At 43.8% G+C, this 14,400-nt stretch overlaps 3 protein-coding genes across 5 annotated transcripts in view; 2 read left to right on the top strand and 1 right to left on the bottom strand.

Annotated features, from left to right (window-relative positions):
* The window catches only part of LOC149854127 (merlin-like), a 28,299-nt gene extending 22,660 nt beyond the window's left edge, over positions 1–5,639 (top strand). Inside the window, exons 14-18 of the mRNA XM_090025009.1 lie at positions 1,284–1,386; positions 1,640–1,767; positions 2,880–3,030; positions 3,746–3,955; positions 4,376–5,639. Coding sequence (XP_089881135.1) covers positions 1,284–1,386; positions 1,640–1,767; positions 2,880–3,030; positions 3,746–3,955; positions 4,376–4,411 — 628 coding nt within the window. The 3' untranslated portion in view covers positions 4,412–5,639. The remainder of the gene's footprint in view (positions 1–1,283; positions 1,387–1,639; positions 1,768–2,879; positions 3,031–3,745; positions 3,956–4,375) is intronic.
* A 190-nt stretch (positions 5,640–5,829) lies between these two features.
* SBDS (SBDS ribosome maturation factor) lies at positions 5,830–12,160 on the bottom strand. Of its 2 annotated transcripts, XM_090025015.1 has the most exons (6): positions 11,971–12,160; positions 10,506–10,635; positions 9,448–9,648; positions 8,692–8,856; positions 7,956–8,130; positions 5,830–6,084 (listed from the first exon to the last, which is right to left on the bottom strand). In XM_090025015.1, the coding sequence occupies exons 1-5, from the start codon at positions 12,096–12,098 to the stop codon at positions 8,002–8,004; spliced, it is 753 nt and encodes a 250-aa protein (XP_089881141.1). In that variant the 5' UTR covers positions 12,099–12,160; the 3' UTR covers positions 5,830–6,084; positions 7,956–8,001. The 2 variants fall into 2 exon arrangements, with proteins under 2 accessions (XP_089881141.1, XP_089881139.1); XM_090025013.1 differs by having other exon boundaries at positions 5,830–8,130.
* Positions 12,161–12,201: 41 nt separating this feature from the next.
* Positions 12,202–14,400, top strand: part of LOC149854125 (S-adenosyl-L-methionine-dependent tRNA 4-demethylwyosine synthase TYW1-like) — a 133,324-nt gene continuing 131,125 nt past the window's right edge. Inside the window, exons 1-3 of one of the 2 annotated variants that reach the window (XM_090025008.1) lie at positions 12,202–12,341; positions 13,484–13,626; positions 14,081–14,221. In XM_090025008.1, the coding sequence (XP_089881134.1) occupies positions 12,338–12,341; positions 13,484–13,626; positions 14,081–14,221 (288 nt within the window). In that variant the 5' untranslated portion in view covers positions 12,202–12,337. Of the gene's footprint in view, positions 12,342–12,433; positions 12,601–13,483; positions 13,627–14,080; positions 14,222–14,400 lie in introns of those variants that run through there. The other variant, XM_090025007.1, reaches the window with a different exon arrangement.

Raw genomic sequence — 14,400 nt, 5'->3', positions numbered from 1 at the left:
GTGGGTGTGACATTGGGAGGCTGGGCTACTCATGAAATATGTGGATGTCTTCTCAGAGCCCAGCTATGGAAGAAGGCATTTCCTAAGTGACATTTCCTGGCTATTGAACCTTAACATGCCTTATACAGTTTCACCTCATCCCAGCATATTTGAGATTTGTGCCAGAAAGACTAAACAACAGACAATCAGGCAGAGATCTTAGGCTGGAAAGAGACTAGTATCTCTTTCCATAGCCTCAGGACTGCAAAAAGATTACGTGCTTACACAAACTTGGTGTAAGCAGTGCACATTAAGTGCTGAATAACACATCTCCATCTCTATCAGTTCTGGGGTACTAGCTGCCCACAAACTGAGTAGCCCCCGTGAATTTCAAGGTGTCTAATAGCAATGCCTTGATGGTCCCCTTCATGGTTTCTGGTGCCTGCTATGAAGCTGAATTTAGTAGTTATATTACAAAGCAGACAGAGGGGCTGAAAGATGTCATGTACTTAACTGGTTTATGTACTTAACCCAGGTGAACATAACTTTATTATAATGAATGCAACAGGTAAGAGGTCAAGATGGGGAGGGTGTTATGTGGTATCGAGGTCAATTATGCTCTTACATGATAGGCAACACCTTTCACTTACAGTGAGCCACAAGTCTTTGGCTAATTCTATTTACTAGTAGTGAGGAGACTGTTTAAACTAATTAGCGTAGCTGGACAAGTTCTATTACAGCTTTCCTGAACTAATGTGATGCACTTAACATAAACCCTGTTGTAAATAATATATATTCCTTTGGCACTATAGGGCAGATTTTGAAGGCTTAATGCTGTCCTGATGTTGATGGCATGCCTCTCAGTGCTCCTCACCTCATCCCTGAGGCTCTTCATGTGTGGCAGGACAGTATCAAACATCTTCCCAAAATAGAGAGCATGTACTTTTCAACCTAACTTCCTAGATAAAATCTTTGTTAATTAGTAGTCAGGAGTCTTGGAATTCCAAGTCAGTAGGTGAACAACTGGGTCCATAGAAATATCGGATATGAAAGGGACGTAAAAGTCAGCCAGCTAATGCACCATTGTCCTCAAGTGTCATTGTCCTCAAGTGTCATCTCCTTCTGCTTTTTCTGGTTTCTGGTGTCCCATGTTACCACACTCACCCTCACCATTTTGTTGAGGAAAGGCTCTTGTAGAAGTTCCTAGCTCTTGATCTCAAAAAGCTAGTTAGGCAGAGAACTCTGAAATCGGTGTCCTGTTGTGTTTGAAATCTGCTGCATACATCACAGTGTTTGTCTGACAGAGCCAAAGAAGCTGAACATCTCAAACAGGATCTGCACGAAGCCAGGGAAGCGGAACGGAAAGCAAAGCAGAAACTCTTGGATGTAACCCGGCTGAATTATCCTGTACGTCACCTCGTTTCCACTCGGGGGGGCGGGGCGCGGAATATGTGGGGTGGAGCACTTTATCTCGGAGAAGACAGATTTAATCTTTTAGCATGTAACCAACTATCCTCATTTCTTACCTCTTGGCACTAAAGAAGTCAACTTTGAGAAAAAAATATTGTAGAAGCTGGGGATGCTGCTTGCCAATGAAGAAAACTGTTCAAATTATACTGCTTATGGTATAAACTTATTCTGATATCATTTAATCTTTCAGCATGTAGCCCGATATCCTCATCACTCACCTGCTGACACCAGAGATGTCAACTTTGACAAGGGATCTGTAAAGCTGGATTTAAAAGACATAGACCTGAAGAGACTGTCCTTTGAGATAGAAAGAGAGAGGTACCACAGTGCTCCTAGATGTTAACAAAGTAGGCAGTCTTCATTTTAGAAACTAGAGGTGGAATAAATCTACTTGGCCTCATGGTGAATCTTTCTACTGGTGCAGGATCATGCCCTCCTATTCATATCATGGATGCATCTTACAGCATCTAGCTTTATACAAAGAGAAAAGATGTTTTCTAAGAATCAAGCCTTGATGAATACAAAATTTCTGTTTTAAAGACACGTTTTTTTTTCTGGTAGCAGCTACTCTGCTTGGGTAACAGTGCATAAGAGGATATAAATATCCCTCTAGTGTTGAGTTATAGTATTGTACAAGTGACCTGGTGCATCAAGGAGGGCTTTTCCTTCCTTTGCAGCACTGGTTGCAGTGCTTTGTTTTGGACACTGAATAGTGGACTAAGCATATCATTGATTTGTACTGTTGTGATGTGACTGTTTGTATTTCTTTAAATGCTGACTTTTAAAATCTGGCCAAAAGGTTATTCAGAATGATCCTATATATACTGCTGTCAAACATAGATTTTAGAGAGAATCAAGAGGTTAAAAGTTTTCTGCAGGTAAAGTGATGCTTACTTCCCTGTGTGTACTATATCATATTGTATACAGCTGATAGACCATTTGCTGACAGCGAAAGAATCAGAAACATTTATTAGTACTGCCTGGCCTGCGTCTAGTGAGAAACATTTAGTGGAGCTGGCAGATTCATTTCTCATTGTTCCCACTTGTCCCCTCAGCAAGGAAACCAAAATCTGCAAACTTCCTGTGAGCACTATGACCATAGTAACAGCCAAAACTAAAACCAGTGTCACTGAAAGCCTTTCCCCTCTATGAAACAAAAGGGGAACATTTTGTCAAGCCTATGGGATCAAGTGTTAGAAGTACAAATGGACTGAGATAAATGACAAATCACTATATGTGTCAAATTCATCCCTAGTGTAGTATCATTAGACTTAAGCCCAGAATGGCTTTGTCCCAAAAGCTGAGTGCAAGAACTTTCGGGTTATATAAAGTAGGAGAATGAAACAGCTTTAAAAATAACTGTAGTCCTTTTTTGAGCAATTCACTGATTAATTTGACTCCTCTTTGGCTTCTCCTCATGTGGACTGCAGGTTAGATTACTTAGACAAGAGCAAAAGATTTGAAGATCGATTGAAGGAACTGAAGTCAGAAATCCATGCTCTGAAGCTGGAGGAAAAACAAACTGGGCTCTACTCTCATTGGAATGAAGTTATTGGATCCTTGGATTGTTCCTTAGGACATGTGTGTAATCTTAAGTATAGGTTGTGTAGTAAGCTCACCCATATCATGGAAGTTGCTCACAAGTATCCTGTTGGCAGCATGAACCATGACAGAGCACTGAAATCCCTAAAATAATTGTATATGTGAATGTATGTTAAAGGTACAGCATTTACTTTGGTTCCGTACATGTTCTCCGATTCCACTGGCAGAAAATTTGAAAAGTGTGACTTGAGAGGTTGAAAAAAGCCTTTTTAAATCTGTGAAGCTTTTTGTGAGTGGAATCCTTTCACACACACAATAATCCCAAACTCCCCATATGATATGAAGGCTGTTGAAACAAAATGAATTCTGTTCATTTCATGATATTTAAGCAAAACTTTGTCATCACTGACACTTTTTCTAGTCCATACTCTTCTGGGTGATGCTTATTGTTCAGAGCAGTGTGGTATTTTTTGGTGAAGTCATAATTTGTCATAAGGTTCTTGGGATTCCATATACGCAGTTCCTAGACCCTTACTTAACCAGTGCAACAGTGACATGGACTCAGTCCTTTCAGTAGCCCCAAACCAGGTAGAAGTGACTGAAGAGTGAAACATTTTAAAGACAAAAGGAGGTGATGTTGGGGAATGGGTGAGGGGCCCATAATTCCAGATCAGTGCATTTTAATACTCTTCTTGGCTTAACGTGAATTGGCGTAGTGAGAACATTAATGTTTCTTGTGTTCTGCTCTTTAAAGGTCCCGTCATGGATGAAAACCTTTGAAGCTGTGGATTCATTGGACATAAATTTTCAGAGGCCTTTCCCTGCTTACCCGCTAAATACTACAAGCAGCTGGCCATGTACTAACAAAAATCAATGTATGGAGCCCATGGGAAAGTCACCTTTTCAAACAGATACCTTGGTTGCCAGCAACGTGGGCACAGGAACTAGAAAACAGATTGTAAAGGTAAGGAGACTGATTTGATCTTTTTCAAAAGTTGAATAAATGTAGTACTTAAAGATTAATGGCACTAGGTTGGGAAACCTCCGTCTACCTTAGTCCCAAGATATGTATGTACTGGTAGTTATACTAGTTGTGGGATTTCCTGTCCACAATGGCCTTTCAAGACTGTATGTAAGTTGATGACACAGGGGCTAAAATGAGACCAAGTGACTCCATTCTACTTGTGAGCCAAGTTTTAATTGGAGAATTTTGGATTTTTAATCAGAAAAAAACAGGATCCCTGCTCGTGACATCCTTCATCTTTAGACTTTCCAGGCTCACTGGTGCATAGCTAGAAGTTTTACAATTTTGGCTCCCACTCACATTCTTAATAGGATGTTACGGTGGAAATAATTTTTTTTTTTGTCTCTGATTTATGTGTAGGTTCAGCAACACGATTCAGATGTGATCTACATTTGAAACATCTTGACAGTTTGGTAATGTTTTCCCAAAGAGGTGAATAGGCAAAACTTTGTGATGATGCATTTGCCTGACAAGAAAAAAAAGATTTATGCAAGAACATGTTGTAGTTCTAGCTGCTGAAATATATCAGCATAAAATCTGTTCTGTAGTGACAGCATGGTGCTGTGCACCTTCTAAACAAGCAGCATATGCTGCTTATATTAAAAATGTCAATGGGACATAATAAGCATTTTTGCAAACAAGCAAAACAGAGGAGCCAAACTGCATCTTGTTTACTTTTCATGCACTTTGCAAGGAAACACTTTTATGCTTGAGGTCTTTTATCCTAAAGTGTTTTGAAAGCTGATGGACACAATACTGATGAAATGCCAGACCCGTAAGTGAAGCGTGGAAGACAACAGTATCGAGCACGCTGATGGAAAGAGAGATTTGGACTGGAGAATCAAGGGAAAAAACCGTGCATTTACAAAAATGCGGCAGGATCTGTGTTTATGTAGCATCCAGGACTTTAGTTTTAAATCTTATCAATTGGGGATGACGCTGATACTGTTCAAATACTTATGCTATACCAGTCTAACTTTCACAAATATAACTGTTCACATACTTAAGATTCTGTTGGGACCTTTTCCTCCCCATTTGTTCACAGATCTCTTGTGTTGATTAATCCCGGATGCAGGATAAATCCTTAGTGTGGAAGCATGAGGTTTCTGTTATTTTTGTGTTGAGAGCAGTTTAGTTGCTCACGCTTGTCTGCTGTGTAACTGAATAGTTCTGTGCAAGCTACTCAGAAAGCGCTAGAGACAAAGGGCACCCATTAGTGTCTGCTAAAGATGGACTCATGTCTGATGGACCATAAAATATGGCATATGCCACAAAGCACCTCCTTTCTTTCCAGCGGAACCAATCAGTACTTTCAGATTCTGTGCATCAAAAGTATATTTAACTGAGAACTCTTCCAACTGCCGAAGTCTGGAAAAGATGATAATATACTTGTTACTGAAAGTGTCTGTGTGTGCAAGACCATAAAGTAAAAATAGATGTTAATGTTCGTAACTAGAGTCCTAAAAACCGAAATTAAAAAAAAAAATCAGAAATGTTTAAAAAGGTTTCCATTCACTTTTGTTGTCACTAGCTTCTTGGCTGGTTAGTCTCTATTACTCTGCTTTAGAATTAAGGCAAAAGATGAAACGCCAAATAAATGATTTCCCTTATGTGATTAAGGGCATGTATGGTAGATGCATCTTCTTTTAAACTACTCTCAGCTTTCATCCTCACAGCCCAGCATAACCACTGTTTCCCCCTATATGCATATCTTGCGTTTTCAGCTGTTACCCATGTTATTCAGACTGTGCAGGGAAATACAGGCTCCCACTGAAGAGGGTAAGACTGGAAAATTAGCACACTTGATCATCATACGCTTTTACTGGGGTTTATTTTGATACCAAGCAAAGATCCTTGCTGACACGTAAATAAACCAAGTGTCTATGAATTTTTTAAATCAAAAAGAACTTCTACTACTAGAAACAACTTACAACTCACCCCCTCCAAGTGCAGAAAGGGCTTTAATACAGAGATAGATTTGCAAGGCTCTCAATAAGCTTATACATCAGACCAGGCTCAAATCCTGGGTTTTTCCCTTGGGTAGCCACCAAGCTGTTCCAGACACCAAACTGTAAAGGAAAACAGACCTTGTGGTTGTAAGCAATGCAATGTTATGTTTCCACACAACCCAAAGTATTGGATGAGAGTCTCATAAAGTGCCCAATGTAATGTCAACCAGATGTTAACACCAGGTGCCAGTGACACATTAAATATTAGTGTTTACTCTCACCACTTAGCAGAGTGTATATGAAAGAGGAATTGTCATGGTTCAGTAAGGACGTGTCTACAGAGAAGCTTATGAGCCTCATGGTGTTTGTAGGCCTCTGAATTTGGGCCCGTGTCCCCAGAGAAGAGACTGGGGTATTTATGGTGGTTAACTTACACAGGTAGCAGTGACATGTTGCAGCTGAGCAGGCATTTTGAATTTGCTCCCACTTAAAAGGGGCTTAGGGTCACTGGGCTATAGGCTCCATCTGTGGAACTCTGGTACAGCTAAAGACTTTTTCAAAGCTGGCCTTACACCAAGCTGAGGCTGGGGGAACCAATGGGTCTTTTTGCTAAGGGCACTCCCTCCTACTCTCATTTACAGAGGACTTTCCAGCTCTTGCTTACCTCAGGTGACTTTGATTGTCTTTGCTTGTGTACGTTAGCAGTCTTACCTCTGTGTAGAAAACATATGCTATATAACTGAGATGAAGGGACGTGGCTGTGCTTGTCATGTAATGCAAATGATGAACTTACCCCTTGCACCAGGCACCGTGGATTCTATTAATTAGCACACATTTTGCTGCTCAATACTCCTATCACAGAATTTAATTTAAACTCTGATTGCTTTGCCTTTGTTAGCTGTGGCTGTGGAGTTCGCTGAACCTCCATGTTTAATAGTTTAACCCACCGCTGCTACTCTACCCTCTTTCAGGAAGGATGAATCTCTTGCTCTCTGAGGAGCCTAGTGTATAGTTGTATTACATACACACACAGGGTATCTAGCTCAAACTAGTGCTCTGTAAAGTATCTTACCAGTAGTACTCCATATAGATTTTCATTTTACACTCAAGCCCCTTGTCAGAAGTTTTACATAGACACTGACTAGAGACTTTTAGAATAAAGACAGACTAGCAGAAACACCTTCCTACTTCCTTAGATTGGATAAGAAAAGGAGCATGTGCAATGTTTACTAGCGGGAAATGAAGGTCCAAGAGAAGCATGTCTGTTGTAGCAGCCAGAGGCTGTTCCCCATTACAGACCTCGTTAATTTCAGTAGTGAGTTTGCATGCCAGCGAGAACAGCAAGAGAGGAACATCATGCCGTAGCTCACTGGCAAAGGCTATCGCTTTAGCCTAGCAGAAAGATATGTCATCATCACTGATGACTCCTACACTATAACAAAAATACTTGCTTTATTTCATGTATAAACAAGTTTGTTATTAATTTATCCAACTACAGCTGTCAGAATAAATTACTCTGTGAACTTATTTCCTTTGAAAAAATAGTGTCCTGTTTGTCCCCACTGAATGAAGGCTGCAAGAACAGTCCTCAAGTCATCAATACGTTTCTCTAGCAGGCTAGGGCACCTAGCTTTCATTGTGTGTGCTGTTTTAGGGATGACGCATCACTTGCTTGTCTATAGGTTTTTTACAAAGCCTTCTATGCAGCACTGAATTTAGGTAAAGCAAAAACAGCTTGGCATACTATCTAAATCAAACAGTGTTCAGCTGCGGTAGACACCCCGGCAGAAAGAAGCTAACAGGGAGCCTTTCAATGCTAGGTCTTTAACTTTACCTTGGCTAGAGCACTCAAATACTTCCTATTCAAAGTCACCTGTTATGCAAGTAAGTGCAAGAAAACACCACATGGAAAAAATCCCAGGTAGAACTAGTGTCAAAAATTTGGCAGCAATAGGCTGGAAAAGTGTAAGGGCATAGCAGGATGGACCTGCCTCTTAATACAGCATCCATCACAGAAATGCTGTTCCTGAAGAGCGTTTATTCAAACTTTTCATCGCCTTCTTCCACGTCTTTCAGGCTCACTACTTCCAGCGTGCCTTTCCCCTTTGTCTCGCACCGGATCAGTTCATCAATCTCTCTGAAGCAGCCTGGGTCAATAAGGCATACCTGAAACAGTTCACATTATCATCAGTCACACAAGAAAATTTAGTCTATGCCATTTCCTGTTTATGTATGATAGTTTTCTATGCAGAGATGTCCGATCTGTTAGCTGTTAGTAAAAGCAGCTTCCCTGGCCACCACTGAAAACCTGTTTAACAATGTACCTCAACTGCCCTGAGGTAGTTTGGAAGCTGTACGTGATGGTAAAATTATTGATTCAAAACAATTAAACTGCAAAAAGGCCCAGATGCTCCCCAATTCTAGATCTTTTATTTTTCCTGTAATCCTATATAAAAAAAAATTACAGTGCTGTCCGCATTGTATTTCATTGCAGTTCAATGTAAAATGATGCTAAAACAGTCCATTAAAGTATAATGCCATTTTCTTTCATTTGACAGTGTCAGGAAGTTATAGGTAACTCACTGTCCACTCAGTATCTCTAACTAATGCAAGCTGAGAAATGTAGTATAAAACTGTGGCTAACCCAGCTTCCCCCTTGTTTGTTTTCTCTAGTGCTACATGTAAGAATAGCAAAACTGCCCAGAACCAAGAACAGATTTCTCTTACAATTTCAAACTGGTCATGGAAATCTTCACTTTCTATGACTTTCATCAATGGTTTAAGCTTCTCTTTCAGCTTCTTCCCTTCTTTTTGTGGGAGAACTAACCGCAGTCTCATGTGAGCTCGCTCAATCTTCATGTTCTCCTTTAACTGTCTGATCACTTCCAGTGCCTACAAAGACAGTAAATACGAGTGAAATCTCACTTATACTCATTTATTCCGAATATCACCTGCCCACACCGAGATGTAGTAGTGCCTTCCAATGTCTTGTATGGGCAGAAGTGTTTTTCAGTACCTTCTCCTGAAATTCTCTAGCATTGAGACTGATGTGCTGCTTGCAGCTGATTCCTGTGACAAGACATATCTTTTCCACCAAGCACTGCTGGGTTTTTGTTGCAAGTCTTTAGAAAAACTGGAAATTTGGCTATAGTTCTACTGTAGAACTATAAAACCACAACATTCAAAGGTAAGGCTAAATGCATTGTTCATGTTAATAGCAGGTAGGATTTGGAGCACAAACAATATGTTTTAGAAGACTATAAAACAGCAGCAGTATTGTTTTTGTTGGTTTCCTTCACCTCACCACGCCCCCCCCCCACATCACGAAGAGTTACTAAACCATGCTCTGAGGATTTGCATCCCGGGTCTGCTTTGAGCAATCTGCTCTAGTGCCACCTGTCGGTCAGCCCTTTAGCATCAGAAACTGCACACCAAAATAAACTCCTTGAAGTGCAACCTGAGTGTTTAGGGCGCACTACTGACCTGCTGTTTGGTGCTCTTGTTCGGTTTGACCGAATAGTGAATATCCTTCATGGCTCTTTCTATCAGGATTACAGTGTACGGCCTCTTGGTTTCAGGGTTGACACATTTTTCGGCTACAATTGTTGCAATGTCTCTAAACATCTGCTCCAGCTGTGTATGTCGCTCTTTATCAGACACCTGCAACTCCCCTTTTGATAAGATCTGGAAGTAATGGATCAAAAATAAAAGCCTCTGTTAAGAAAGTTTCTTATGCCATAAGAAACTTTATGGCAAGAATGGCATTGCCTTGTTCTCAATGATTATTATGTATTTCAACTTTTATTTTTAAATTGGAGTATTAATTTCTAACTACAAACAATTATGCAAAGGTATAAACAACAATTCTTTAAGAGATGAAAAAAGAAACCAGCATTTTCAAATGTTAAATTCGATGCATCAAGCTAAAAATTTCAAAGAGAAAAAAATATCTAAACTCTGCAACTGTTTCAGAATAAGCACCATTACTCTTATTTGATTACAAAGCATAAAGTGACTAATTAATCCCTGCTCTATTATAAAAATACGTGTAATTAAAAAAACCCAAACAACGCCCCCCACCCCAAAACCTTTGTGACCAGGCTTCTCAAACAAAAGTGTCAGTACAGAACACAGATTTATACACATAGCTAAAAAAATAACGCAAGAAATGGAACAACAGTGCTTTCCATTCTGGGCCGCTGGTTTGTTAGCAATTGAAAAACATCTCTCAAGAGTTAACACCAATGCTGCCAATAGCAAGTAGGTAGGTGTCCATACACGCCAGCTCTCAGCATGCTGATTTAACACGATGGCTCAAGTTGGTATTCTTAAAAAGACGACAGAATTCAAACACTTTCCTACCCAAAAGGGGGATTCTGTGATCAATCTCCGAAAGGAAGAATAATACGCTAGAAAACCTTAGAACTTGAGCAGGAGCAGAGGGAGATTCAGTTTAGTTGACTTTTAATAGCAGGCAACTTGGATCTTGCATTGCCCATAACAATCAGCTATCTGTATTCCTGCATGGATGCAGAACCCACCATTTTACAGATTTCTGTCTGGTCATCAGTCCCGAAAGCCTTGATGAGATCTTCCTTCTTTGCAACTTGGCCTTTAGAGACATTGACAAACACTGTGTGGGTCTGCAGAACTTCCTCGATATCTTTTTCACTGGTAAAAGGATTGTACAGAGGATTAGAAGATGCCTGGAAACTGTCTGATGTCTCTAGTGTTAACTACCCAAAATACTGCTATGCTGTTAACTGAGGGAGCAAGGAACGGGCCTAGGGGTCTGAGACTGCAGCTCCAACTAGTGGAAACTAGTAACTTGGCTGTGTGGGCAGCCCTCCTCAGCCCCATAACTCACTGTTGGCACCTAAGAGTGTATTGTGGGACCTTCTGCAAACCCGACTACACCGCACGCAATGGAGAAATTAAATTCCCTTTGTCATTTCAAGGAGGATTAGTCTGTTAGCATGGGGCTGCTGGAGATGCAGCTAGCAGGCTCCGGCCTGTAGGTCTTGGACTGACACTGCGCATGGCATGTGTTGGACCTGGCTGTGTGTGCTGAATCCTGCACATGGGGCTGGTCTGGCATGTGCCACGTGCAGTGCTCGCATCAGACATGGCCCTGAAGCCAGTTTGGATGAAGCCCATACATTGTCCAAGGCATCCCTTGGACTTCACGCGGGTGCGTTTGTCCTGTGTCCACTCCACATGAGAATCCCAAACCAGAGCCAGTGCACTGGACTGGGCCACAGCAAGTGGCAGGAGCTTCCTGACCTACTGCCTTCACGTGGGCTGTGGGGCAGGACAGCCCTGTGTTAGCACAGGGAGTTTCAACCTTTTTTGAGGCGTGCACAGGTTTCCCTTGCTTTATGCAGTACATGCATTTGTGGACAATGGCCAAATTTCAAATTTCAAATACAATGTAACAAACAGGGAGAGGTTCCAAGACCTCAACTGCACTGACCCCCAGGCCCATTTCTACCACTTCTGCAAGACAATGCTGGGACTTGGCAACAGCTGAGAGGAGCAGGAGATAAGTTAGCGGGATGCGCAGAAGCCATAACGGGGCAGGCAACTACAGAAACACACGTCGCAGACGACGTGGCGCACGGCTCCGCACGGGATGCTTTATTTTGATGCACGTTGCACAGCACAAAGCAGCCGACAGCGGGCTCCCACCACCCTGAGTGGGGATTTACCGCGAATTTTGGGTTTAAAAAGGGTGAGTGCAGAAGCCGCATAAAGCAAGGGAGACTCGTGTACCCCGTGTGGATATGAAGCGGGGGGCGGGGGGGCTGGGTCCTCCCCGCATCCACCCCTGTGCTAGCAGGTGCCGCGACACATCCTGCCCGCCACCGAGGGACACAAGAACACCAAGATCTGCCCTGTCCGGGGTCGGAGGAGCCATCGGCCCCTCCTGCCCGGGCCCGATACACGCCCGCCGGCCACCCCGCCCACATAGGCCCATCGCTCCCCGCCGGGCGCGGCCGCACTCACGAGCCGCTCCGCCAGCCCATGACCTTGTTGCGGTAGCAGGCGATCTCGAAGCGCTTCCCGGCGCGGCGGGCGCGCACCACGGCCACGTTGGTGAGGCGGATCTGGTTGGTGGGGGTGAAGATCGACATGGCGACACCTCCACTGCGTACGGGTCCGCCGCCTTCCCTGTCCCCCTGGGGGAGGGGCGAGGCCAACTTCCGCCGCTCCCCATTGGTCGCTTACCCCTGCGCCCCCTTGTGGCGTCACGGCGCCGGCGGCAAGCGGGGTCCGGCTCGGAAAGGAGAGCGGCTGGAAACGCGGCCCCAGCGCGCGGCGTTCCGCCGTCTCCCCTCGCTCCCGCGCGTGTCCGCCTCGCTGCGGCCTCGGCATGGGTGAGGGCCCGGGCGCGGGGGGGCGGGGGCCGGGAGCCGGGGAGCATCCGACCCGTGAGGAGAGCCCGGCCTGGGACTGCAGCTGCCTCTGCTCAGGGCCAGGCGGGCGCCAGGGTTTGGGGGAGGGGATACGAAACCTGACGCCTTGATGTCGCCTATTGTTCTCCTCTCCCCTTTTCTTGAAGAGAAAAATAGAGGACGTTTCTCCTCAGGAAAGAGAGCACACGTTTCTCTCTAAGAGAGGACATAAAAGCATCAGGTTTTGTATCCACAGAGGACAGGGGATGGTGCTCTACGATGCCCACCCTAGCCTGGGGTTCAGGAGGGATTTTACCCCCTGGTCAGAGTGGTCCGGACTGGGGGGCGGGGCGGGGAGAGGCGCCTTGTAGTGGCCGGAGACCCCTCGAGCACATATTGACGACGTCTCGTGGAAGCAGGGTTTTGGCTGCGGCGGTTCCCCTGCTTCCCTCTTGGCAGGCCAGGTGCTGGTGTCAGGGTTGGGGGTCGTCTTGTGTGGAGTTTTGACAATCCTCCCTAGATGAGCTGCGGAGGTCCCTTCCCGCCCCGCTTCTCTACGGTCCGATCACCCCGTGACTCTTCGAAGTGCGCTACAGTGTCCGTGCTTTATCTGGGATATGAGGATGCGGTTCAGATCCAGCGCCAAGACCTTATTTTGCTAGGTGAAGGGACAGCTGGCCTCTTCCGAATGGATTTGAGAGGCAATCTCCAATTGCACAAGTCCAGGCGGGGTTTGTAGACCGGGCAGGCTCCATCGTGGGACTGCGAGATACTGCGTGTGTGTTTTCTGCTTGCTTTAAGTGGGTTGGCGCTGAAGGAAGCTGTCATTGCTTTTGCTCTTTTTGAGTGCCATAGATTTCATAGATTTTTAGGGTTGGAAGGGACCTCAGTAGATCATCGAGTCCAAACCCCTGCCCTGGGCAGGAAAGAGCGCTGGGGTCAGATGACCCCTGCCAGGTGCTTGTCCGGTCTGCTTTTAAAGACCCGCAGGGTACGGGGACCCCCTCCCTTGGAAGCCCATTTCGGATTCTGGTAACCCTCACTGTAAAGAAGTTCTTCCTGATGTCTAACCTAAATCTGTTCTTGTCTAAATCTGCTCCTGCCATGATTCATTCTCCTTTCAGACGCATCAGTGGATATTTGGAGTTACCTCTACACTCACCTGATGTCCTTGTGGCTACACAGGTTTTACATCTATTCTTGTGCAGCTTTTGGTATCAGTATTTGGATCTGCATTCAGTTCTTTGCTGGCAAAATCAAAAAGCAAGTAAGTGATATTTCCCAGTCCTAGCATTGTATCATTTGGCCTGAAAAGATTCCAGCATACTTATTCAAGAGGCAGTGAACCCACCAGTGAAACGTATCCCTCTTTGCTATGTAACATGGTGCTTCGTTTCACTTTGGTCCTCTCTAGAGTCAGGAAAGTTCAAAACTATTGAAGTTTAAATGCAGTTTGGGGTACTTGAAAGTCATGGTATTTGATGTGTGTTAAGATTCCAGCTGAAGAATGGCCTGCTGAATGCTTTCTGTGCATCTTGTGTATAAGGAGCTCTCTCAAGCAGTCACATTGGTTCATTTTGCAAAGAGCAGTTGCCATTCAGCCTTGGCCTGTTAGTCCTTTAAATACGATATTCTGCTTATGACAGTATGGCTTGTGTGCATGATGGGTATGTGAAACTGACTGAAAAGGGAAAGGGTGAGATTCTGTTATTGTTTTGTAGGATGGAAAAGCCAGCAGGAAGCCAGCTTCATTGGAAGTAACTGACGATGTACTGGTTAATGGATACACAACCCCAAAGGCAAAAGAGGTTTATGTGGCAGGGGTGAAGATTTTCTATGGATCACAGACTGGCACAGCTAAGGTAAAAGTCACTTTAATCCATTTTGTTAAAGGGAATGCAAAATGACACTAGGGTGTCAAAGTGTAAATAGGTCTGGCTTGTAAACACTGTGGTGAGGTGAGACCTGAAAGTGGAACTTGCTAGCCTTAATTGGCCAATACGAAAAATAAATAGTGAGAAATGAATTAGATTAAAAAGTA

The sequence above is a fragment of the Crocodylus siamensis genome, chromosome 13 (assembly GCF_052110815.1).
Source record: "Crocodylus siamensis isolate JL-2025a chromosome 13, ASM5211081v1, whole genome shotgun sequence".
Lineage (NCBI taxonomy): Eukaryota > Metazoa > Chordata > Crocodylia > Crocodylidae > Crocodylus > Crocodylus siamensis.
This window is presented reverse-complemented; position numbering and strand designations above follow the sequence as displayed.